The sequence below is a fragment of the Papio anubis genome, chromosome 16 (assembly GCF_008728515.1).
Source record: "Papio anubis isolate 15944 chromosome 16, Panubis1.0, whole genome shotgun sequence".
Lineage (NCBI taxonomy): Eukaryota > Metazoa > Chordata > Mammalia > Primates > Cercopithecidae > Papio > Papio anubis.
Window position 1 is genome coordinate 12489683 of NC_044991.1, and position 21554 is coordinate 12511236.

At 51.6% G+C, this 21554-nt stretch overlaps 1 protein-coding gene across 6 annotated transcripts in view; it reads left to right on the forward strand.

Moving 5' to 3' along the window:
• Window positions 1–4595: 4595 nt before the first annotated feature.
• The window catches only part of PLA2G6 (phospholipase A2 group VI), a 73113-nt gene continuing 56154 nt past the window's right edge, over window positions 4596–21554 (forward strand). For 3 of the 6 annotated variants that reach the window (XM_021921544.2, XM_021921546.2, XM_021921548.1), the window contains exons 1-2: window positions 4596–4769; window positions 17375–17628. In XM_021921544.2, coding sequence (XP_021777236.1) covers window positions 17420–17628 — 209 coding nt within the window. In that variant the 5' untranslated portion in view covers window positions 4596–4769; window positions 17375–17419. Of the gene's footprint in view, window positions 4888–11275; window positions 11393–17374; window positions 17629–21554 lie in introns of those variants that run through there. The other 3 variants (XM_021921545.2, XM_021921547.2, XM_003905530.5) reach the window with 2 other exon arrangements.

Here is a 21554-nt window from a genome sequence, read left to right on the forward strand (position 1 = left end):
CTGGCTAACACAATGAAATCCCGTCTCCACCAAAAAATAAAAAAAAAAAAAAAGTCATAGTGTCCTGAACCTGTAGTCCCAGCTACTCAGGACATTGAGATGGGAGGATCACTTGAGCCCAGGAGGCGGAGGTTGCAGTCAGCCCCAAGATCACCCCATTGCACTCCAGCTTGGGTGACAGAGCCAGACCCAGTCTCAAAAGAAAAAAGTTCACACAGATAATGGAGGGACTATTGCAAGTGCAAAGGTATTAAAATACACAAGCACAGATCCCACAGTTAAGGTGCTTTGAATGTAACATGCTGACATGATGACACCTCACTCAAAGACATTAGCAAAACACACTCTCTGTTTCCTTCTCTATCTAGTTCATTCTGTGTCTTTCCCCACCAGGATGTGAGCAGCACAAAGGCAGGGATTTTTGTCTATTTTGTTCAGTGCAGTTTCCTCAGCACCAAGAACATTGCCTGGCACATAATGAGTGCGCCTAGAGTTTGCAGAGAGAAAAGACAAGACAGGTGCTGATGCTGGTTCTGCCTCTCATCGACACCGGCCACTGGCACTGCCTCTCATTGGCAACTCTGGGGATAATTTGCCCTTGTGGAACCTCATTCTCTTCAACTACAAAGTGGGGATGACAGTACTACATCACAGGGCTGTTGCAAGGATCAAAAAGTAAGAGGTCGGCTGGGGGCGGTGGCTCACACCTGTAATCCCAGCACTTTGGGAGGCCGAGGCAGGTGGATCCCCTGAGGTCAGGAGTTTGAGACCAGCCTGGCCAACATGCTGAAACTCCGTCTTTACTAGAAATACAAAAATCAGCCAGGCGTGGGGGCGCACGCCTGTAATTCCAGCTACTTGGGAGGCTGAGGCAGGAGAATTGGTTAGAACCCGAGAGGTGGAGGTTGCAGTGAACCGAGATCACGCCACTGCGCTCCAGCCTGGGGGACAGAGCGAGACTGTTTAAAAAAAAAAAAAAAAAAGTAAAAGGTGTAACATTGCACCCTTAGCATGTTAGTTAGATTTCCATGTAGCTCCTTGAAGGAAGGGACTAGTCTAGTCTGACCCTCTGTGCTCTGGGCTTAGAGGGCAGACGCCCTCCCTGATGCATGGGAGGAGCCTAGCGCAGCACCTCAGGAGAAGTTACTTTGACTTTAACTGCTAGCAGCTCCATTCGCTAGCTCTACAGAACCCACTCCCTCGTGCTTACTTGCCTCATCCCTTTACTTGCTCATTCAGTGCTATCTAATAATTCCCTCCATTCCATCTTTTGATTTATCTACTCATTAAATAGTTTCCACCAGAAATACCTAGGGAAGGGATACTTAACTTCATCAGGTACTAAGATTCTATTTTGTGAATGTCTTCTGTGGATCTTTGTTTCCAACAATTGATCCAGCCTCCCTTGGCCTTTTCTGAATTTTATTATTTATTTATTTATTTATTTATTGAGACGGGGTCTTGCTCTGTCGCCCAGGCTGGAGTGCAGTGGCGCGATCTCGGCTCACTGCAACCTCCGCCTCCTGGGTTCAAGTGATTCTCCTGCCTCAGCCTCCTAAGTGGCTGGGATTACAGGCGCATGCCACCGTGCCTGGCTAATTTTTTGTATTTTTAGTAGAGGCAGGGTTTCACCATGTTAGCCAGGATGGTCTTGATCTCCTGACCCCATGATCCACGTGTCTCGGCCTCCCAAAGTGTTGGGATTACAGGTGTAAGTCACCGCGCCTGGTCTATTTATTTTTTGAGACGGAGTGTCACTCTGTCACCCAGGCTGGAGTGCAGTGGTGTGATCTTGGTTCACTGCAATCTCCACCTCCTGGATTCAAGCGATTCTCCTGCCTCAGCCTCTCCAGTAGCTGGAATTACAGGTGGCTGCCACCACGCCCGGCTAATTTTTTTGTATTTTTTGTAGAGAGGGGGTTTCACCATGTTGGTCAGGATGGTCTCGAACTCCTGACCTCAGGTAATCCATCCGCCTCAGCCTCCCAAAGTGTTGGGATTATAGGCATGAGCCACCGCGCCCGGCCCTTTTCTGCATTTCAGATTCACCTGTGTGTCTGCATTTCCAAATGTGCTTTGCAAAATCCTGAATGCAAAGGTGGGTGTTTGTTGAAGAATGGGACACCGCATGTTGCCCCTGTGGTTTTTCTCAGGAAAGATTGCTTGGCAGTGGGTGGAATGCATGGCCTTTTTTGCAAGCTCCTTGATAACCATCACTCTAACTTTGCTTGTTTGGGGTGTGGAGGGCAAGATATTTTCATTGAGAATTCTGAGTCTTTATCCTTTTCTCTCCACTTCAAGCTGAAACTCTTTTTTCTTTTCTTTTTTTTTTTAGACATGGTCTCGCTCTGTCGCCCAGGCTGAAGTGCAAGCGATCTTGGCTCACTACATCCTCGACCCCCCGGCCTCCCCTGCACACTAGCTGGGAACAGAGCCAGGCACCACCACACCTGGATAATTTTTGTATTTTTTGTAAAGACGAGGTTTCTCCATGTTGCACAAGCTGGTCTTGAACTCTTGAGCTCAAGTGATCCACTCACCTTGGCCCCCTGTGCAGATTACAGGCGCGGAGCCACTTCAGCGCAGTCAAGCTGAAACTCTTTTTTTTTTTTTGAGATGGAGTCCCCGTGCCTCCCAGGTTGGAGTGCAGTGGCGATCTCTGCTCACTGCAGCTCCGCCTCCTGGCGGTTCACGCCATTCTCCCGCTTCAGCTCCTGGCACTACAGGCGCCTGGGCCACCACGCCTGCCGACTCAGGATCCACCCGCCTCGCCTCCCAGTAAGCTGCTGGGATTACAGGCTTGAGCCACCGCCCCAGCCTGCTTTCACAAGGAAACTCTAAGCAAATTTTAAATCTTACTTTAAGTAACACTTTCCTCACCTGTAAAATGGGGACAGGAGGAGATGATGGAAGTGAAGTCACTTTGTAACTGGTGAAGCTCTGTACAGATATTAGTTAAGATGGTTAATTTCATTAACCTGTGAAGATTCTTAACTAAATCTTGAGCAATTTGCATTGGCTGCCCTACCTAGGCACTAATATCTTTAGATGGACTGAGGAGGAAACACACTTTTATTTTGTTTTGGAGACAGGCTGGAGTACAGTGGTGCGATCTTGGCTCACTGCAACTTCTTCCTCCCGGGTTCAAGCGATTCTCCTGCCTCAGCCTCCGGAGCAGCTGGGATTACAGACTATGGCCAGCACACCCAGCTAATTATGGGGTTTCACCATGTTGGTTAGGCTGGTCTCAAACTCCTGACCTCAAGTGATCCACCCGCCTCAGCCTCCTAAACTGCTGGGATTATAGGTGTGATCCACCGCACCTGGCCTACACACTTCTTTTCACAAGAATAATACCAGCAACTATACTTCCCACGTAAATGGAGAGCAGTCTGGCAGATTCCTCTAGACCTAGGGTTGGGTGATTATTAGGGAAAGAAAAGGTCCAGCCAAACCGGTGGGCTGAAGAGAGGAGACATGACCTGCTCAGTCCAAAGCAGATGTGTGACTGAAGTCTAGTCTCCTGGCTTCTCTGCAACATACCTCATTATCGGCATTATTAACCCTAACAACTGCTATTTATTGAAATCCCACTATGTGCACGAATGGGAACTAATTCACTTCTAGATGTCACAACAACCTTGTATTACTGTGCCCACTTCTTGGATGATGGGTCTGAGGTTCACAGAGATCATTTGCCCAAGTTCCTACTGAAAGTGCTAAGGTATTTCCTGAGACTGGCTCAGGGCGTGTTACCAGACAACAATGCATAAATTTTTAGCACGATACTTAGCTTAGTATGTTTTACTTACGTTAAAAATTTAGGAGCCGGGGGTGGTGGTTCACGCCTGTAATCCCAGCACTTTGGGAGAATGAGGTGGGCGGATCACTTGAGATCAGGAGTTCGAGACCAGCCTGGGCAACATGGTGAAACCCCTTCTCTACTAAAAATACAAAAAATTAGCTGGGCATAGTGGCGGGCGCCTGTAATCCCAGCTACGCGGGAGGCTGAGGCAGGAGAACTGCTTGAATCCGGGAGGCTGAGGTTGCAGTGAGCCGAGATCGTGCCACTGCACTCCAACCTGGAAGACACAGCGAGACTCTGTCTCAAAAAAAAAAAAAAAAAGACATATGTGGTAATTCCCCTAGGGAGTTTGGCCTTAGTTGTGAAAAATAAAAAAGCCATGCTCAATTTTTGTTCTATCGGAAAAAAAAGTATTGGCCGTTTAGCTGAAATTCAAATGTACCTGAACATCCCGTATTTTTTATATGCTACATCTGCCAACCCTGGCTTGAGGCTACCTGGCAAAAATCAAAACAGGTTCCTCCTTGTTATGCCCTATGCCTCTGTTGCCTTTATTTTTATCTTTACGAGCAATCATTAACAGTAACTTCAGACTCCAGGCTCTGGCCGCTTTAGGAGGCGGAGAGCGGACTAGGGTGAGACTCCTGGCCCTCATCAACTTGACTGCCAAGGGGCCGTCACGTGTACCTTCCGCCCCGCACAGACATGGCCGCGTCTCGCCGCCGAGGATTGGCTCCCGCCGAAAGCTCGTCCTCCCTCGGCTAAGGGAGCCGCTTCCATTGGGCAGTTAAAAAAAAAGGCGGACCCCCGCCTCCCGCCGTCCTCGGGCGTGGGGGCGGAGCCTAGAGGAGGCCTGGGGCAGGGCCACCAGTGATTGGTGGAGAGCGGTGGTCAGGCCATCACGTGGCCCGAGGCCGGTTTGTTTGCGGAAGTGGGAGGAAGTAGAAGTGCTGAGTAAGCCGAGGTGAGTGACCTCGCAGGTGGGCGGGGCCTGGGGTACCTTCCCTAACTTCCTCCGCTCCACGGACTGCTACATCTCCGCCGGACCCCCTGTGGATCTTCCTCGTGTCTCCGATTCTGAGGCATGTCCTACATTGACCCTTATGTGACTCCCTGAGTGCCCCCACCTTCCATCTTTTCATCCCCCAGCGTCCCCAACTCCCATCCCGAGACCGCCCGTGTCTCATCTCGAACTTGTGGACTCCAGGGACCCCAGCTTCGACCCTGAGTTCCTCCCCTGTACTCCAGTCTCCTCCGTGTGTCTCCCTCGATATTCCTAACTTCCCGAGTCATTCCATCTCTCCTCTTTCCCCGACTCTCAGTGCCTCTTTAGGCCCCATTGGCCGTCCTCATTTTCCTTTCTGTGCTCCTCGAAGTGCTCCCCACTTCACTTGATTCCCCGCTTCACCTCGGTCTCCACCTTTCGTGGTGCATCTACCCATTTCTCACTCCCTGCTTCTCCTGCCTTTCCTCCCTGCCTTTCCTCTCTCGCGTGCCTGCAGACCTGCCCCCGACATGCTCCCTCCTTCCCCTCAGCCTGGCCACCCCAGAGTCTCCCACCCCCAATCCTGTGTCCACCTCCTGCTCCCACAGATGACTTGGAAGCTGGTGACAGGGAGCATGTGACCCGGGTGATCATGGGACTGGACCAGGAGCAAGCCCGTGGGTGTGGGACAGGGAAGGCACAGGGCAAGGGGACCTGTGGCCATATTTTTAATGGGCTACCCACATGACCCCAACATATACCTCCCCCTAGCTTCTGGGTCTTTCCCTCACCTGCCTCTTACCCGCCCAACAGGATGTCAGGCAGGTTTGGTTTGGCAACGTTGAGGCTCCACCCTTGGGCCGAATGCATTGTTTTTGAATGCATTGCTTTTGTTACAGTCTCTGCCTGGAGTTTAGCCTGTCCAAGTCTCAGTTTCCTCATCTGTGACGGGGGATTGTACTTCCTGCCCTCATAAGGCTGCCATTAGTTTCAAAATTTGAATGAGAAAATGTAGAAGGTAAAGCTTTATAACCAGTATGACTCTGTACAAATACATGACTTTACTGTTGTGTCGTAGGCAGGGTTGAAAGGAATGGAAAGGGAAAAGGATAGAATGAGAAGACAAGGAGAGAAGGATGAGCAGAAGGTCCCTTGTCTTTCATTGTATCATTTGGCAATGTTTGTTGATCACCCCTTGTGAGTCAGGCTCTTCTGTGTATGTTCTCTTCACCGTTCATTCAGTCATCATTTATCTAACAAATATTTATGAACTGTCTGATGTTCTAGGCTACCCTTGGTGTAGCCAATGATATTCTCACTTCACATGAGAAAAAGAGGGCGAATGAGTTGCTTGAGATCACACCGATGAGGTTGAAGCTGGAATCTGACACCAGAGCCTGTGTGGTTGCCCTGATGTGTAAGGTTTTTGCCACTGTTGTCTCAGTGCTTAGGACACTTTTTCTCCCTTCCATGGGTTGCTTTCTTGTTACATGACAGACTCCCCCAAAGGGAGTTTCCCTCTTACTCAGCAGATTGACATCACTAAGAGATACAGAAAGGAGAAATTTAAATACTGTGTGTGTGTGTGTGTGTGTCTGCACACATCTGTTGGGTGTGTGTTGGGGGAAGTAGGTAGGCAACAGGTAAGGGGCCGTAGTGAAGAGTGTATTACAAGCTTCACTTTGTAGAGGGTGGCTCCCTGGGAGAATATGTTCTGTGTCTTTCATAGTGGATTTTGATAGGGTCATGTCTTAAATGTCTCTTCTCATTTTCGGATGGTGATCTCATCCAGTCTTATTTCTTTAAGTGCCATCTCTATTCTGTCAACCCGCAAATTTATATCCCCAGTCCAGTCCAGACCTTTCCGTGGAATGACAGACTCAAATATCTAGTTGCTTACTCAGCACCTCAAACTTAGGCTTTTCAAACTTGAAGTATTTATTTATTTATTTGTATTATTTTTTATTTTTTTGAGACAAAATCTCACTCTGTCACCCAGGCTGGAATGCAATGGCGCGATCTCGGCTCACTGCAACTCCCACCTGCTGATTCTCCTGCCTCAGCCTCCTGAGTAGATGGGATTGCAAGCATGTGCCATCATCATGCCCAACTAATTTTTGTATTTTTTTTTTTTTTTTTTTTTTTTGAGACGGAGTCTCGCTGTGTCGCCCAGGCTGGAGTGCAGTGGCCGGATCTCAGCTCATTGCAAGCTCCGCCTCCCGGGTTTTTACACCATTCTCCTGCCTCAGCCTCCCGAGTAGCTGGGACTACAGGCGCCCACCACCTCGCCCGGCTAGTTTTTTGTATTTTTTAGTAGAGACGGGGTTTCACCGTGTTAGCCAGGATGGTCTCGAACTCCTGACCTCGTGATCCGCCCGTCTCGGCCTCCCAAAGTGCTGGGATTACAGGCTTGAGCCACTGCGCCCGGCCTAATTTTTGTATTTTTGTAGAGACAGGGTTTCACCATGTTGGCAGGCTGGTCTAGAACTCCTGACCTTAAGTGATCCGCCTGCCTTGGGCTCCCAAAGTCCTGGGATTACAGGAGTGAGCCACCGTGCCAGGCCTCAAACTTGGAGTTTAGAATTGAGCTCCTGTTAGTTCTGCTGTCCATCCCTGACCCTACCCTTCACCAAAACCTGTCCCTCCCACTGTCTTTCTCATCTTAGGAAATGGGAGTATTATTCATTCAGTTGCTCAGGTCAAAGCTGTGAGATTATCCTTGATGCCTCTCTGTTTCTTACCCCACACCCAGCCAGAGCGATCTTGTTAAAATGTCTCTTTCAGTGGCCTCTCCTCTCATGGCACACGCCTGGCCCCCTGTTGCTTCTCTGATCTCACTGGCTTCCTTGCTTTTCCTGGAACTTGCTAAACATGTTCCAGCCCTAGGCCTTTTGCATGTGCTCTCTTTGCCTAGATATTCATATGACTTTCATCTCTCTCCATGAGGTATTGATTTAAGATCAATTTCTTGGTGAAGACTTCCCTCCTCGCCCTATCTAAAATTTCACTCTCCACCTCAGCACTTCCTATCGCCATTCTCTGTTTTTTCTCTTCAGTAGTTAATTGGCATCTAAAACCTTTGTATATATTTTACCTGTTAATCTTCTTTATTATTAGTAGCTCTGTCTAAAATATAAGTTCCAGGATGTCAGGGATTTTGTGGGGGGTTTTTGGTTGATTGTTTGTTTTGGTTTTGAGACAGAGTCTCACTCTGTCACCCAGGCTGGAGTGCAGTGGTGTGATCTCGGCTCACTGCAGCCTCTGCCTCCTGGGTTCAAGTGATTCTCCCACCTCAGTCTCCCAGGAAGCTGGAATTACAGGCGCACGCCACCACACCCAGCTAATTTTTGTGTTTTTTGGTAGAGATGGGGTTTCACTATGTTGGCCAGGCTGGTCTTGAACTCCTGACCTCAAGTGATCCACCCTCCTCAGCCTCCCAAACTTCTGGGATTACAGATGTGAGCCACTACACCTGGCCGTGTTCTGTTTTAAGACAGGGTCTCGCTGTCACCCAGGCTGGATTGCAGTGACACAATCACAGCTCACTGTAGCCTTGACCTCCTGGACTTAAGCAGTCCTCCCACCTCGGCCACCTTAGTAGCTGGAACTTACAGGCATGAGAGACACCATGCCTGGGTAATTTTTAAATTTTTGTAGAGATGAGGTCTCGCTCTATTACCCAGACTGGTCTCAAAGTCTTGAGCTTAAGTGATCCTTCTTCCTCAGCCTCCTAAAGTGCTGGGATTATAGGAGTGAACTACCGTGCCAGACCAGTCTGTTTTGTTTACGGTTGTATCCTCAGCGGTTAGAACAATGCCTGCCACAATCCATCTCAGTAAATATTTGTGGAGTGAGTCATAACATGGGCCACACTGTACCGTGCCACCAGCCCAAAGATCTCTTAAAGTCACCCCTGTCTCATGTGCTTGGGAGCTCCAGTGACAGTTTTGGGGCAGTTTGCTCCCAGCTGTGGTGCAGCCAAGCTGAGTGAATGAAAGAGATGCTTTTTCCTTTTGTGAGAGGACACTTTGCTCTGGCTCACGTGAGCAGCAGTGCATTTGAGACAAGCCTTTTGGAATCCAAGAGCCTGTAGAGCAAGCCTCGCTCAGCCACTTTCTTTCAGCTTTCTCCTGAAGGCAGTTTGAGGATTAAGAGCCTGATGCTCCGGATTCCGGCTAATTGGGTTCAGATCCTGGCAGATTGTGTAACCTGTGTCCCAGTTTCCTGTGTAATGTGGAGAGACCTGGACCTTTTCTTACAGGTGTTTGGAGGGTTAAATGTAGCAATTCGGCCGGGTGCAGTGGCTCACACCTGTAATCCCAGCACTTTGGGAGGTGGAGGTGGGTGGATCACCTGAGGTCAAGAGTTCAAGACCAGCCTGGTTAACATGGTGAAACTCTGTTTCTACTAAAAATACAAAAAAATTAGCCAGGCATGGTGGCGCGCGCCTATAATCCCAGCTACTCTGGAGGCTGAGGCAGGAGAATTGCTTGAACCCGGGAGGCAGAGGTTGCACTGAGCCAGGATCGTGCCATTGCACTCCAACTTGGGCAACAAGAGCGAAACTCCGTCTCAGAAAAAAAAAAGTGGCAATTCACCTGAACCAGTGCTGAGGCATCTAGTGCCCTGTGGGTGCTGGGCAACCAGTGCTGATGGGGTGTGAGGGGATGGGATCAAGCCCTTTTCCACTCGCCACTAACTGAGGGAAGAGGTTGGAGTGAGCTGGGGTCAGAGGGAACATTTGCGGGGATATTTGCTGGGAGGCTGCCTTGAATGTCCAGAGGCTCAGATGGGAGCTGACATGACCCGTGTGTTCCTTCAGTGTTTTCCCACCCACGGATTGAGCACCTGGTGTGTGGCCAGCCCTTTGCCTAGTGCTGTTCAAGAGTCAGAGGACACAGGCAGGCACCCGGCCCCCGCCACCTGCCACCCCATTTCCTCTCTCGGGGCCTCGATTTCCCCACATGCCAAACAGGGAGAATGATCGCACCTTCCTTGTTTCTTTTTTTCTCTTTTTTTGAGATGGAGTCTCACTCTGTCATCCAAGCTTTAGTGCAGTGGCGTGATCTCGGCTCACTGCAGCCTCTGCCTCTCAGGTTCAAGGATTCTCCTGTTTCAGCCTCCCGAATAGCTGTGATTATAGGCACCCATCACCACGCGAGGCTAATTTTTTTTTATTTTTTTTATTTTTAGTAGAGACGGGGTTTCTTTCTCACCACATTGGCCAGGCTGGTCTTGAACTCCTGACCTCAGGTGATCTGCCCATCTCGCCCTCCCAAATTGTTGGGATTACAGGTGTGCACCCGGCTGCACCTTCCCTGTTTCTTTGTGAGCTTGGAGGTAGATAACAAGCGTGAAACCCTTTGCCAACCATGAAGCATGGTGGTCTTGTGAGAGGCCAGAGGCTAGTGTGTGATGGCATGCCCACGTGCCGGGTGGCACAGATGGTGGGAGCTGCAGGAAGGAAGTCAGGGCAGCTTGGCACTCTGAGCAGACCCTGAGTTTTCGGCCTGCTCTGTCTTGACTGGGTGGGAGGAGGGTGCTCAGGAGGGTGTCACTGCTGCCAGGTTCTGCTGCCAGGACCATCCAGCAGTTGTTCCAATCATGGGACATCCTGTCGTCAGCAGCTGGGGCTCGTGAGGCCTGATTTCCACCTTGGGCAGTTGTGTGTGTGCTCCCGGAATCCCCCACGTGGCCAAGCCGTGAGGTCTGCTTCCTGGCCTGCTGCCTGTGGGTTCCTGTCACGCACCTCTCGGGCAGCTGTCCGGCTCCTTTGCTCTCAGCTTAGTCAAGAAGGAAGCAGAACGCTTGGAGTCTTTCCTGCTTGGACTAGGAGTGAGCTCAGCCTAAGCACCCTGACTATATATAAAGCTGAACTTTCCAGACTGAAGCCTGGGGAGGGATTAGTCCGATCACTTAGGGCCACTCCTGAAGCAGTGCAGGTGCTGGATACAGGTTCTCCCAGTGGAGGAGCGAACCCCTTGGGGGCCTGTAGCCACTGATGGGATTTGAGCACGATATTTCCATATCCATTGTGGAGAGGAGCCTGGCAGCTCAGAGTGGGTGGGAACAGTGTGTGATCCCTGTTATCACCTTCAAGGGAATAAAGTGTGTCCAGGGGCTTCAGAGGTGCTGGCCCCGTGGGCTTGTAATTGGGACCTTCATTCATTCTCATTCATTCATTCACCAAACATTTATTAAACACCCACTGTGGGGAACATCATGCTAGGTGCTTAGGGAAACAAATCAAAGCGGGTGGGGTGGGCAGCCCAAGCCAACAGATGCACCCCCATTCTCACATGGTGTATGTTCCTGTGGGCTGGGCCCTGGGTGGTGTGGGGTGCTGGGGAGAAGGGGCAGGCACACCAGGCTGCAGGGCAGAGGGGCAGGTATGAATTTTCAGAGGAGATGGCACCTGAGCTGAATTTTGATGGACAAGAACAGATTTATTCATTTGTCCTTTATAGAGCACACACTCAGGTTAAGAAAGCGGGGAGGACGGACTAAGCCGATGGAGCGTATGTGCGGTATCCCCCGGTGCACTGAGACGTGAGTTTGACGTGTTCTGGGAGGATCGATGGTGTGGCGTGGCTGGAGTAGAGGTGAGGGATGAGCTGGAGGGGTGAGTTGGGCCAGCTCTCATGGATACTGGAGTCTGGGCTTTCCCTGGGAGGTCATGGGGCGCCACTGGCCAGGGTCAGCAGGGAGACCTGCAGCGGGATTTGCATCGTACAGTGGGCATGGAGGGGTGTCAGGCTGGGTCAGGTACCATGCAGGCTGGAAGGGAGCTCTGGTGCTCTGAGCATTCAGAGCGGGCAACTGGGCCTTAAAGGATGAGCAGGGGCTCCAGCAGGAACGGGAGAGAGCCTTCCAGGGAGGACGCAAGCGCAGGCCCCTTTCCCTCCAGAAAAGCAGTTTTCACACAGACCTTCCAAAGGGGAGGAGAGGGGACTGCCCAGGCCTGGCGGCTGCAGAAGACAGCAACCACCAGAGGGCAGGGGCCGCTCCTCTCGTGCCTGAGACCTGCCCAGGGTCCTTCAGGGAATTCGTGGCTGAGGAGGAACCAGATTTTTGGGACTGACTTCTCCCTCACCACCCGCTGTGAGCAACCCTCTTGGTCCCTGTCCTCTACTGCACCTCTTCCGGGGCTTGGCTCCTCATCGTAAGAGGAGCTTCCCTGGGCATGACTAGGGGCATGACTGACATAGCACCCGCTGGACAAGTGACTCCGGGTGACCTGTATTCACACTGATCACAGCACTAACCGCGGCCCCTCCTCTCGGCACGTTCCCCTCTCCAGCCATCCAGTCCCCATGAAAATACTCACTGTTCACGGGTGGGCCAAGCAAGCCCCCGATCTCTGCCTTCCCCCGTGTTCTGATCTGCTTCATCCACTGTGAAGGCCTCTCGCCATTTCCCCCGCTGGCAAACTCCTATTCTTCCTGGAAAATTCAGCTCAAAAGTCATCTCCTGTAGCGGTCCTTCCCCCAGGGGACTATGCACTCAGCGAAACAGGGACTGGGCTTGGGTCTCTACAGTGACTATTTGTTTTATGAACCCAGGTAGTCACTTCCAGGGAACTCATCAGAGATTCTCCCATTGCCTCTAATCTCCCTCTGTTCCCACTCAAGGTTTTTTGTTTCTTTGTTTGTTTTTCTTTTTTGGTGGACATCAGCTTTAATTTGTCCTTTGTTTTGTTTTGTTTTTGAGACAAGGTCTTGCTCTGTTGCCCAGGCTGGAGTGCAGTGGTACAATCTTGGCTCACTGTAGTCTCGACCTCCTGGGCTCAAGTGATCCTCTCGCCTTAGCCTCCCGAGTAGCTGGGACCACAGGTGCCCACCACCATGCCCAGCTAATTTTATTTTATATTTTGTAGAGACAGGGTCTCGCCATGTGGCCCAGGCCAATCTCAAACTCCTGGACTCAAGTGATCCGCCTGCCTCAGCCTCCCAAATTGCTGGGATTACAGACGTGAGCCACTGTGCCCTACCTTGATTTGCCCTTTGAACATGTACAATTGGGGGCCTCTCTGGGCCTCAGTTTCTTGATCTCTGAGATGGGATAATAATACTTGTTCCTCCCGCCCTTCAGCTCCTCCAGGGGAGCCTCACACCAGCACACTCTCTGTCAGTCTTCCCTGAATGAACCCAGCAGGCGAGCTTGGTTTTGACAGGGGATGGGTGAGCAGAGATAAGGAAAAAGGCCAGAAATATCTGACTTCCCTTGATGGGGGGACCAAAATTGGTACCTGGAAATTGCCTGGCTTGGACAGGCAGAATTGTCACTGTCAACCCCCACCACCAAAGGTCTTGGATCTTTGTCTTTCTGCTTGTGGTGTTTGGGAGAGCTGCGTGACGCAGCCGAGGTGGGGTCTGTGTCAGGTGACCCGGGCATCCTGGGGGTGCAGGGAGAAGCCCAGGTGAGGAGCAGGAGGGGCCGGTCATCAGTAGGAAAAAGTGATTGTCTACCCCACGGGAAGGTCAAGGGTAGGAGGCTGTGAGAAGCCGGGGGAGAGACGAAGTGAGGCATGATTGGGGGGGGGCCCTCACCCAGCATCCCCCTCTTGCAGCTGTGCTGGGAAGAGCCTGGGCTCCGGGGTCCGGGTGGCGGGGACAGAAGGAAGCACGTGTGAGCACTTTCTCCCTGCTGGCCGCCTTCCTGGTTGGCGATGCCGTGAGTGTTCCAGGATGTGGCCCCGTGGCTGTCATTTCCTTTCTTCCACCTAGTGATAACAATGGCCACTGTTTGTGTGCCCACGGTCGGCCTGTGTCCCAGACACCTTCCCTCCATTGCGTCATCTCATCCTCCCGCCAACCCTGAAGGCTGGATGCCAGCCAGGCCTGTCCTTTCTGTGGCCACACACTGCTGTGGGTGTGTGGGAGGCATCCCCCAGCCCCAGGCCCTGGTGGTGGGGACGCAGGCTGGGGCATTGAGGAAGGAGGCTCTCTGGGGGTGCGGAATCTTTCTTTGATTTCACTGCACCCCTGTTGGCTTTCTCCCTTAACCTGAGGCTCATGGGTGCTGGATGCTCTTGACTCTGCCTTTCCTGGGAGCACCCCTCCAGGTCTCTGCAGGCCCATCCTCGGGGGAGCCTCTCTGCCGCTCTTCCAGGCCAGGCCTGACCCCCATGGGTCCCCATCTTCCCGGCTGCAGCCCCCAGAGGCTCAGCCTACACTGTTACTTCCTTTGAAAACTATAATCGCTTTACATAGCATCTGGAAAATAAGGAAAAGAAAAAAAAAAAAAAGCCTATAAACCCAGCACCCTCATCTATTCAATGGCATGTTTTCTGTCAGTCTATCTTGGTTTGTTTTCTATCAGTCTTTGTTTTTTCTATGCATAATATTTACTCGGTTAAATTTTTGTTTTGACAAACTTTCTGTGAGCCAAGCTTGTGGACGGAGATGAAAAGACGAGCAGCTGCCTTTGAGAAACTTAGACTCTGGGCCAGCCCAGCTGGGCGCCAGCTTTCACTGCTCCACCCACTAGCTGGGTGACCCTGGGCCCGTGAGTTTACCCCTCCGTTCTTTGGTGTTCTCGTATGTAAAATGAGGATAATAATAGTAACCAGTTCATAGAGTGGTTGTGCAGACAAAATGATTAATGTACAGAAAGCTTTCAGGATGGTGCCAGAAAGATGCACCGGAGTGTTTGGTAGGAGGATGACGAAGCTTACGGTCTGGCAGGAGGGGCAGTTGTAACGTGCTGGGGTGTGATAGTACAGATGTGTTTAAAGTGAGGGAGAGCCCAGAGCAAGGAGAGAGAACCTGGCGTCTGGCGATGGTGTATCAAGAACATTTTAGGCCAGGCACGGTGACTCACACCCGTAATCCCAACACTTTGAGAGGCCGAGGCAGGCAGATTGCTTGAACCCAGGCATTCAAGACCAGCGTGAGCAACATGGTGAGACCCTGTCTTTATAAAATTTTTTCTTTTTTTTTTCTGAGACAGAGTCTTCACTCTGTCACCCAGGTTGGAGTGCAGTGTGCTATCTCAGCTCACTGCAACCTCCACCTCCTGGGCTCAAGCGATTCTCCTGCCTCAGCCTCCCAAGTAGCTGGGATTATAGGTGTCCACCACCATGCCCAGCTAATTTTTTTGCATTTTTAGTAGAGACGGAGTTTCACCATGTTGGTCAGGCTGGTCTCAAATTCCTGACCTCAAGTGATCCACCCGCCTCAGCCTCCCAAAGTGCTGGGATTACAGGCATGAGCCACCATGCCTAGCCTCTATAAAATTTTTTTTGAAGAAATTACCTAGGCATGGTGGTTGGTACACACCTGTAGTCCTAGCTACCCAAGAGGCTGAGGTGGAAGGAGGTAGAGGCTGCAGTGAGCCATGATTGAGCCACTGTACTCCAGCCTGGGCAACAGAGCCAGACCCTGTTTCAGAACAACAACAAAAACTTTTTTTTTTTTTTTTGAGATGAAGTCTTGCTCTGTCGCCCAGGCTGGAGTGCAGTGGCCGGATCTCAGCTCACGGCAAGCTCCGCCTTCCGGGTTCCCGCCATTCTCCTGCCTCAGCCTCCCAAGTAGCTGGGACTACAGGCGCCCGCCACCACGCCCGGCTAGTTTTTTGTATTTTTTTTGTAGAGACGGGGTTTCACCGTGTTAGCCAGGATGGTCTTGATCTCCTGACCTCGTGATCCGCCCGTCTCAGCCTCCCAAAGTGCTGGGATTACAGGCTTGAGCCACCACGCCTGGCCAACAAAAACATTTTTAAGAAGGAGGTGAGAACCATGAGAACCAAGCTTGGATTTGAAGAAGGATCAGGGCTTTCTCAGACAGAAAAGGAGAGGAAGAACATTCCAGATAGACATCATTGAGAGATGTCACTGAGCCTTGTGACAGGACACTGCGAACTTTTCTTGAGTTGTTATAATCTTTTATTATTTTATTTTATTTTATTTTGAGACGGACTTTCGCTCTTGTTGCCCAGGCTGGAGTGCAATGGTACGATCTTGGCTCATCGCACTCTCCGCCTCCCAGGTTCAAGTGATTCTCCTGCCTCAGCCTCCTGAGTAGCTGGGATTACAGGCATGCACTACCATGCCTGGCTAATTTTTTGTATTTTTAGTAGAGACAAGGTTTCTCCATGTTGGTCAGGCTGGTCTCAAACTCCTGACCTCAGATGATCCTCCTGAGTCGGCCTCCCAAAGTGCTGGGATTACAGGCGTGAGCCACCGTGCCTGGCAGTATAATTATTCTTACTGATCTTTTTTCCTTTTCGTGTGCCTCTTAGTGGACCCCTTGCTTTTGTCTTCCTTCTGTCCCCAGGGTTGATCCTGTGCTCAGCACATAGGCCAGGGAAGAATGTGGCTGTGACCCAGTGTTCACTCAGATGTCCTCTCTCCCCCAGGGCACCCATACTGTGTCCTTAGTGTCTTTTGTCTGGTAACATCTTGGCAGAGAGGCAGAGGGCGGCGTCCGTCTGATTGGCGCCTGGCTTCGGTGACAGTACCTTAGGAAGGCAGTGTATTTTCTGGGAACCTAGGAAATAACAAGGTATCTAATTTCATCATCAACACTGGGGTCAATTTCCGTGGCAGAAACTATGAGTCTGAGTATACAACATAAAGTTACCACCCAGACACTGCTACTCCTGAGTCTTCAATGGCATCTTCTGCAGGGCTCCCCGACCTGCCGCCGCAGAAGGCGCAGTGCGTTCATTTCCAAGGAGCTTGCTTTTGTGTGCTGCCTCTCGGAGTTCTTTGAGAAACCTGTGGTAGCAGGAAACAAAGGATTTAGACCGATGCCGATGATCCCCTTGCTCCGATAGAGTGTGACATGATGCTGGTCACCTTTTGGTGTCTAGGAGAGGGGACGCTGATTTTGCTTGCTGGCTTTTTTTTTTTTTTTTTTTTTGAGACAGAGTCTCACCCTATCGCCCAGGCTGGAGTGCAGTGGCGCAATCTCAGCTCACTGCAACCTCTGCCTCCCAGGTTCAAGCAATTCTCCTGCCTCAGCCTTCCGAGCAGCTGGGACTACAGGCGCCTGCCATCACGTCTGGCTAATTTTTGTATTTTTAGTAGAAGCGGGGCTTCACCAGCCAGGCTGGTCTCAAACTCCTGACCTCAAATGATCCGCCTGCCTCAGCCTCCCAAAGTGCTGGGATTACAGGCGTGAGCCACTGTGCCTGGTCCCTGTTGGCCTCTTTGAGGGCTGAAAGTTTCTCTATAGAAGTTATATAGTGAGAACCCTCCATTTGCCGAGGGCATTACTGCCTATAGTGTATGTTCACATGTGCTGTCTCTTGGGTCAGTATCACACACTACAGGTGAGGAAACTGAGTCTCTGCTGGGACATTGGGTCAGGAAGCAGGCAGTTAAGGTCACTTGTGCACAGTGGCAGCACAAGGGGACAGCCTTCTAGGTCCCCAGCCTGGCCTGAGGGTTTTGTCACTATTACCTCCCATTCAGTGTTGTTTCTCTTTCGTTCCCCTCCTTTTCAGGTCCCTCTAGGCCCAGGATCTGGGGACAAGGCTGGTGGGGAGCGATCTGGGTGTCTGTGCAGGAAACCGCTACACTGGGTGAGGTTGGCATGGGAGACCGCGCCTGGCTGACCAGAGGCCTTGTTTTCTTTCAGACTGAGGGGGAAGGCGGTGGGGCCTCCCCACCTGCCCCGCAGAAGATGCAGTTCTTCGGCCGCCTGGTCAATACCCTCAGTGGCGTCACCAACTTGTTCTCTAACCCATTCCGGGTGAAGGAGGTGGCTGTGGCCGACTACACCTCGAGTGACCGAGTTCGGGAGGAGGGGCAGCTGATTCTGTTCCAGAACACTCCTAACCGCACCTGGGACTGCGTCCTGGTCAACCCCAGGAGCCCACAGAGTGGATTCCGGTGGGTGATGCTCAGCGGGAACATACTTCTCTCCTTTGACTGCCCCACATCTCAGATTGTTGGCCTTGTTGGCCAAGAAGCAGCTTCTCTGGGTCTCTATCTGAGGGGTCTGGAGAGGGGTGGGAGAGAGGGGAGACTGTACTCTTAGACCAGAGGGAAGGGCTTCCAAGACTCCACACTTCTGGCCCGTCAGTGTCCAGCAGCATGAGGCTGGGGTGGAAGCCTGGAGGCTCGACCTATATGGACAAAGGGAAGGAGGAAGGACAGGGAGACTGACAGGGGCCACGTCAGATAAGGCCCATGGGGAGAACCTTTAGCCCTGGCTCTTTATTTTTGGTTTTTGTTTTTTGAGAGAGTCTTGCTCTGTTGCCCAGGCTGGAGTGCAGTGGTAGGATCTCGGCTCACTGCAACTTCTGCCTCCCAGGTTCAAGCGATTCTCTTGCCTCAGCCTCCTGAGTAGCTGGGATTATAGGCACTCACCACCACGTCCAGCTGATTTTTGTATTTTTAGTGGAGATTGGGTTTCATCACGTTGGCCAGGGTGGTCTCGAACTCCTGACCTCAGGTGATCTGCCCACCGTGGCCTCCCAAAGTGCTGGGATTACAGGCGTGAGCCATCGCACCCTGCCTAGCCCTGGCTCTTTAAGGGCATGGCCATTCTCATAGGGGCTGCCCAAGGTTTACTCAAGAGGGCCGAACAGAGCTGTCGCCTCTTGGGGCATGCTGGGACTCCTCCGGGCCCGAAGGGAAGGCTCGAAAGCCAGGACAGGGCTGAGGGAACCGGGCCGATGGCAGAGCTGGTTGGGAAAAGGGGAGAAGCAGCCAAGGTTCCAAATGCAGGCCCCAGCAGCGCTTGGCAGACTGGCATCTAGTTGGGCTCAGACAGATATCCCTGTTTCCGCTCACCCATCCATCTGGCTGTCCTGTCAGCCATCCATTCAGCATGCACCAAGCACCTCCAGTGTCTCCAGAGTCCTGGGCTCCAGGCCAGTCCTGGCTGGCCCTGTGAGATGACAAACATGCCCTGTGTCTTTAAGGAATGTACAGTCTGATGGGGGAGGCCCAGTGCAAACAGGCATCATAGCACTCCTTGAGGGGTGCTCTGACAGAGGGAGAGCCTAGGAAACGGCGTGGATCACAAGGAGGGGATTGAGAGCTACTCTGCATCTGGAAGAGTGAGGAGAAGCCTCTGTGGCAAAACAGAATGGATAAGGTCATTCCAGCCATGCAGAGGTGTGGAGGTGTGAGCCTGCAGGCAGGTGGCTCTGGCTGGATCCCAGGTGCATGCAGGGCTTTGGTGAGAGTGAGACTGAAGGGAGCAGCTGGGGACTCATTCTGACTGAAGCGGCATGGCAGGAGGGGTCTCTGAAAGTCTCAGGCTGGGGGCCAGGGGCTGCCACCAACAGAAGAGCAAGGCAGGTATCAGGGCCCCATCCAATCAGGTGAGAATTCAGAGCCTGACTCCACAAGGAACCTGAGGCAGAGGCACCCATAGCAGTTGTTTGGGCTAAATGCAGCTCAGTGGCCAGTCCAGGCACCAGTTTTAACACAGCGGGCCATTCCAGATTCTGAGTGCAAATGGGGCTGAGCGGACCGCCCTCCAGCCGGACTCGATCAGGACTGACCCTGGACGGGGCAGGCTTGCACTTGCAACTCCAGAGCCCCACTGCAGACACAGCTGACCAGGGCGTGGGTCCACTCCTTGGAGAGCTGCACAGCCCCACTTTTGAGATACACGGGCCTGGGGATACCACCAACCTCCACGCACCAAGAATCACCAAGTTCTGTCAGTTGTAAAATCCCTTGACAGGATTCCAGATTTGTCTCAGCCAGCTTAAGCCCCAGTGTGGGCAGACCTCCTTCCCAGTGGGATTCAGTCCTTTGCCAGCAGCTTCTTAGCTACACCTGAGCTATTCGGTGGTACTTTATAGTTTACAGGATTTTTTTTTTTTTTTTTTTTTTTTGAGACGGAGTCTGGCTCTGTTGCCCAGGCTGGAGTGCAGTCTCGGCTCACTGCAAGCTCTGCCTCCTGGGTTCATGCCATTCTCCTGCCTCAGACTCCCGAGTAACTGGGACTACAGGCGCCTGACACCACGCCCGGCTAATATTTTGTATTTTTAGTAGAGATGGGGTTTCACCGTGTTAGCCAGGATGGTCTGGATCTCCTGACCTTGTGATCTGCCCGCCTCGGACTCCCAAAGTGCTGGGATTACAATTTTACAGGATGTTTTTAAGTATGTTGGGTTAGCACATTCTCTGCTAACCCATGGAGGTGGGCAAGGAAGGCAGTATCCCATTTTATATGTGAGAAAACAGGCTTGGGATGACAAGTGATTTGTCCTAGATTGTACAGGAAGCAGTGAAGAAATAGAATCGATGTCTTCTGTTTCCCAATCCGTTTCTCTGTCTGTGCTGCTGTGTTGTTTCCATGTATGTATGTATGTATTTATTTGAGACGGAGTCTTGCTCTGTTGCCCAGGCTGGAGTGCAGTGGCATGGTCTTAGCTCACTGCAACCTCTGCCTCCTGGGTTCAAGCGATTTTCCTGCCTCAGTCTGCCCAGTAGCTGGGATCAGCCCGCCACCACGCCCGGCTAATTTTTATATTTTTAGTAGAGATGGGGTTTCACCAGGTTGGCCAGGTTGGTCTTGAATTCCTGACCTCAGGTGATCCACCCATCTCAACCTCCCAAAGTGCTGGGATTACGGGCCTGAGCCACTGTGCCCGGCCATTTCCATGTATTTAGACAGACTGAGGAGCATTGGGTGGAATTTCAAGCTAAGCACATTCTCTTCTCTCAGAATTCCTGACATCCCTAACTTGACTCTAGAGGGTTGTTTTTTTTTTTTTTTTTTTGAGATGGAGTCTCACTTGGTTGCCCAGGCTGGAGTACAGTGGCACGATCTTGGCTCACTGCAACTTCCGCCTCCTGGGTTCAAGCAATTCTCCTGCCTCAGCCTCCCGAGTAGCTGGAACTACAGGTGCATGCCACCACACCTGGCTACTTTTTGTAGTTTTAGTAGAGACAGGGTTTCACCATGTTAGCCAGGATGGTCTTGAACTCCTGACCTTGTGATCTGCCCGCCTCGGCCTCCCAAAGTGCTGGGATACAGGCATGAATCACTGCACCCGGCCTTGTTTGTCTTATTTCTAAATTTTATTGATTTATTGATTTTCACAGTCATAGCTCTGGAGTCTTTTTTATCTTCTCCTCTCTAACCTGCTCCCACCAGAGCCTTTCCATTTCAGCAGATAGCATCATCCCAGCTGGCTGTGCCAGATCCAGCCATCACATCCACCTTTCCAGCCAGAGGGAGGGTGGAAGGGCAAGGTGCAGAAGGTCAATCTCCCCCTCCTCAGGGACACTTCATGGAAGTTGCACGCTTGCCTTCCACCTACATCCCATTGGCCAGAACCCGGTCACATGGCCACAGCTAACTGCAAGGGAGGCTGGGAACTGTTGCCTGTGTTGCAGACAGCCACGTGCCAGTGGAAAACCAGAGGTTCTTTCCCCCTCGGTCTTGCTGCTGGCTCACTTCTCTAGACCACAATCGTTGTGCACGTGTCTTCTGCTGCTCTGGCTGTGGCCTGTACTCCTTTAATCCTCTTCCAAGCTGCTGTCACAGTGCTCTTTCCAGAGGGCAAATCTGATTGGTCACTCCCCTGCTTTAACTCCTCAAGGGCTTCCTGTTTTTTTTTATTTTGATTTATTTATTTTTTTTGAGACGGAGTCTCACTCTGTCGCCTAGGCTGGAGTGTAGTGGCATGATCTCAGCTCACTGCAAGCTCTGCCTCCTGGGTTCATGCCATTCTCATGCCTCAGCCTCCCGAGTAGCTGGGACCACAGGCGCCCGCCACCATGCCCGGCTAATTTTTTTTGTATTTTTAGTAGAGACGGGGTTTCACCATGTTAGCCAGGATGGTCTC